The sequence below is a fragment of the Gavialis gangeticus genome, unplaced genomic scaffold (genome assembly GCF_001723915.1).
Source record: "Gavialis gangeticus isolate Ggan-Ray unplaced genomic scaffold, GavGan_comp1, whole genome shotgun sequence".
NCBI lineage: Eukaryota > Metazoa > Chordata > Crocodylia > Gavialidae > Gavialis > Gavialis gangeticus.
In genome coordinates this window covers 21547011-21548848 of record NW_017729028.1, presented here as the reverse complement: position 1 = coordinate 21548848, position 1838 = coordinate 21547011, and the positions used below count along the sequence as shown (strand labels likewise).

Sequence of the window (1838 nt, the reverse complement as noted above, 5' to 3'; positions counted from 1 at the left end):
AATACTAGACTTCTAGTGTTAACCATGTCCATCTGCCCCAAGTGGAGGCGACTTAAGACTCAAAAACCTAAACTGGCTTGTGATTCCAGAGGAAAATGTTCAGACTGCCATCAGGAAGTCTCTGCTATACCTCAAGACTTCTTCTGGGATAGACCTTGGGCCTTAAAATACATGAAATGGTCTTGCTGGAACAAGCTGCACATGCCCATCTTCTAAAGATACAGACCACCTAATGACATGGAGGCTTACCTTTTGATTTTGGAAGACTTTTTGTTTTAGGACTTCAGGAGGGTTTAATACAAAGGCGAGCAATTATTTCAGGTGGAGGGCCACTTACTGAGTTTGGCAAGCCATCGAGGGCCACATGATAGGCAGCCAGCAGCAGATAAACTATTAACTTTCTAAATTTGGGGGGGGGCCCATGGGCTGGATAAATGGCCTGGTGGGCCACATCCAGCCTGTGGGCTGCATTTTTTGCCTACCCCTACTTTAGTAGGACAAAGCCAGAAGCTTCCTGCTGTTTGGTCACCTGTCCATTTCAACTGTGTTTAAATGACCAATTTTTTTTCCCAGCAGCATTAAAGCTTCAAATAGCAGTTGTTGGGTTTTCCCTTTTAATTGTCTGCCATTGTTTGTGATGCCCTAAAGGCCTGGGTCTAAGCAAGAATGCTGTTTCCATCCTCGGGCTTCTCTGCAGCCATGAGGCCTGGCTTTTGAGTACTAATCTTAAATGCATGTAAACTTTTAAAATCTTGATAACTTGGAGATGCTTGAGGCTGGTAACAAGGAAGGGATGTGGACTTCACAAACATCAGAATGCAAGTTTTTGTTTTTTAAAGAAAAGAAGAGGGCAGAGTAGAGCTGGAGCTTTATCCCACTACGTAAAACGGTCTAAAGAAGCAAGCACATCCTATGGGAGGATGCAGCACAGTGTTGCCTTGGAGAAGCTATCCGTTGTCCAAATAGTGAGGAGAAGCTGGATTTCTAGATTTGCTAATCTTGGGCAGAGTTAATAATAGGCTTGGATTCCCTGCATAGAGTCTGTTTGGCTGGGAGTTTTAAAGGCAGTGCATGTAGCAGAAAGTCTTCAGGAAGACTTATACAATCTTTCTTTCTCTCTAAAGCAAACTACAGATCTGAACCTTCCTCCTGAAGACTTGGACTCATCTGGAGATGATGACAATTTCTCTGGCTCAGGTGCTGGTAAGTGCATTTCTTACTGCTGAGTTGTCCTATATTCCAAGACCTCGCTTTCTCTGTAGATCTTTGAGACTTGTTCCTTGCCCTCTGCTTACTATAAGGACATCTTCAAGGGGTTTGTTTCTTTCCATCCTCCCCTCTTTTTTCCCCCCGTACTCTTAATTGTCATGGCTCATGCTATTTCATGAGGAAAAGCAGAAAGGTGAGAGCTAAAGTAAGCTTCCCAGCAAGCAGTACTGCAGAAACTCTAACTCCAGAGCTGCATGTCTTGGATGTGCAGTAATTAAGCACCTGTGCTTCACGTAAATAAGGTAGCTGAGCTGGGTTAGGGGAGGTAGGTGATCTGGAGCAGATCTCTCAATCTGCCAGCTAATATTAAAGCTGCTGCATAGAACTACACAGTGGGGTATGAGTAGAGGACCACTCTTGATGCTCCAACGAAGAGTAAATTGAATACTTGTGAACTTGCGTTTCAGCAGGTGGGTTTTTCTTTACAATGTCCCCTTGTTCTCTGAGTATAGCACTTTGTGAGTGCTGCCATATTCTGAATGACTTCAGATTTGGGTGGGGTAGGGATGAAGATAAGAAGCTAACTGCTTTTAGGTTTAATTCAATCCTTACAGTAACACTTTTTCCCT

At 43.7% G+C, this 1838-nt stretch overlaps 1 protein-coding gene across 1 annotated transcript in view; it reads left to right on the top strand.

The window, feature by feature from the left end:
• SDC1 (syndecan 1) overlaps nt 1-1838 on the top strand; it is a 70645-nt gene that overhangs the window by 60357 nt on the left and 8450 nt on the right. The window contains exon 2 of the mRNA XM_019520670.1: nt 1020-1203. Within this exon, the coding sequence (XP_019376215.1) occupies nt 1020-1203 (184 nt within the window). The remainder of the gene's footprint in view (nt 1-1019; nt 1204-1838) is intronic.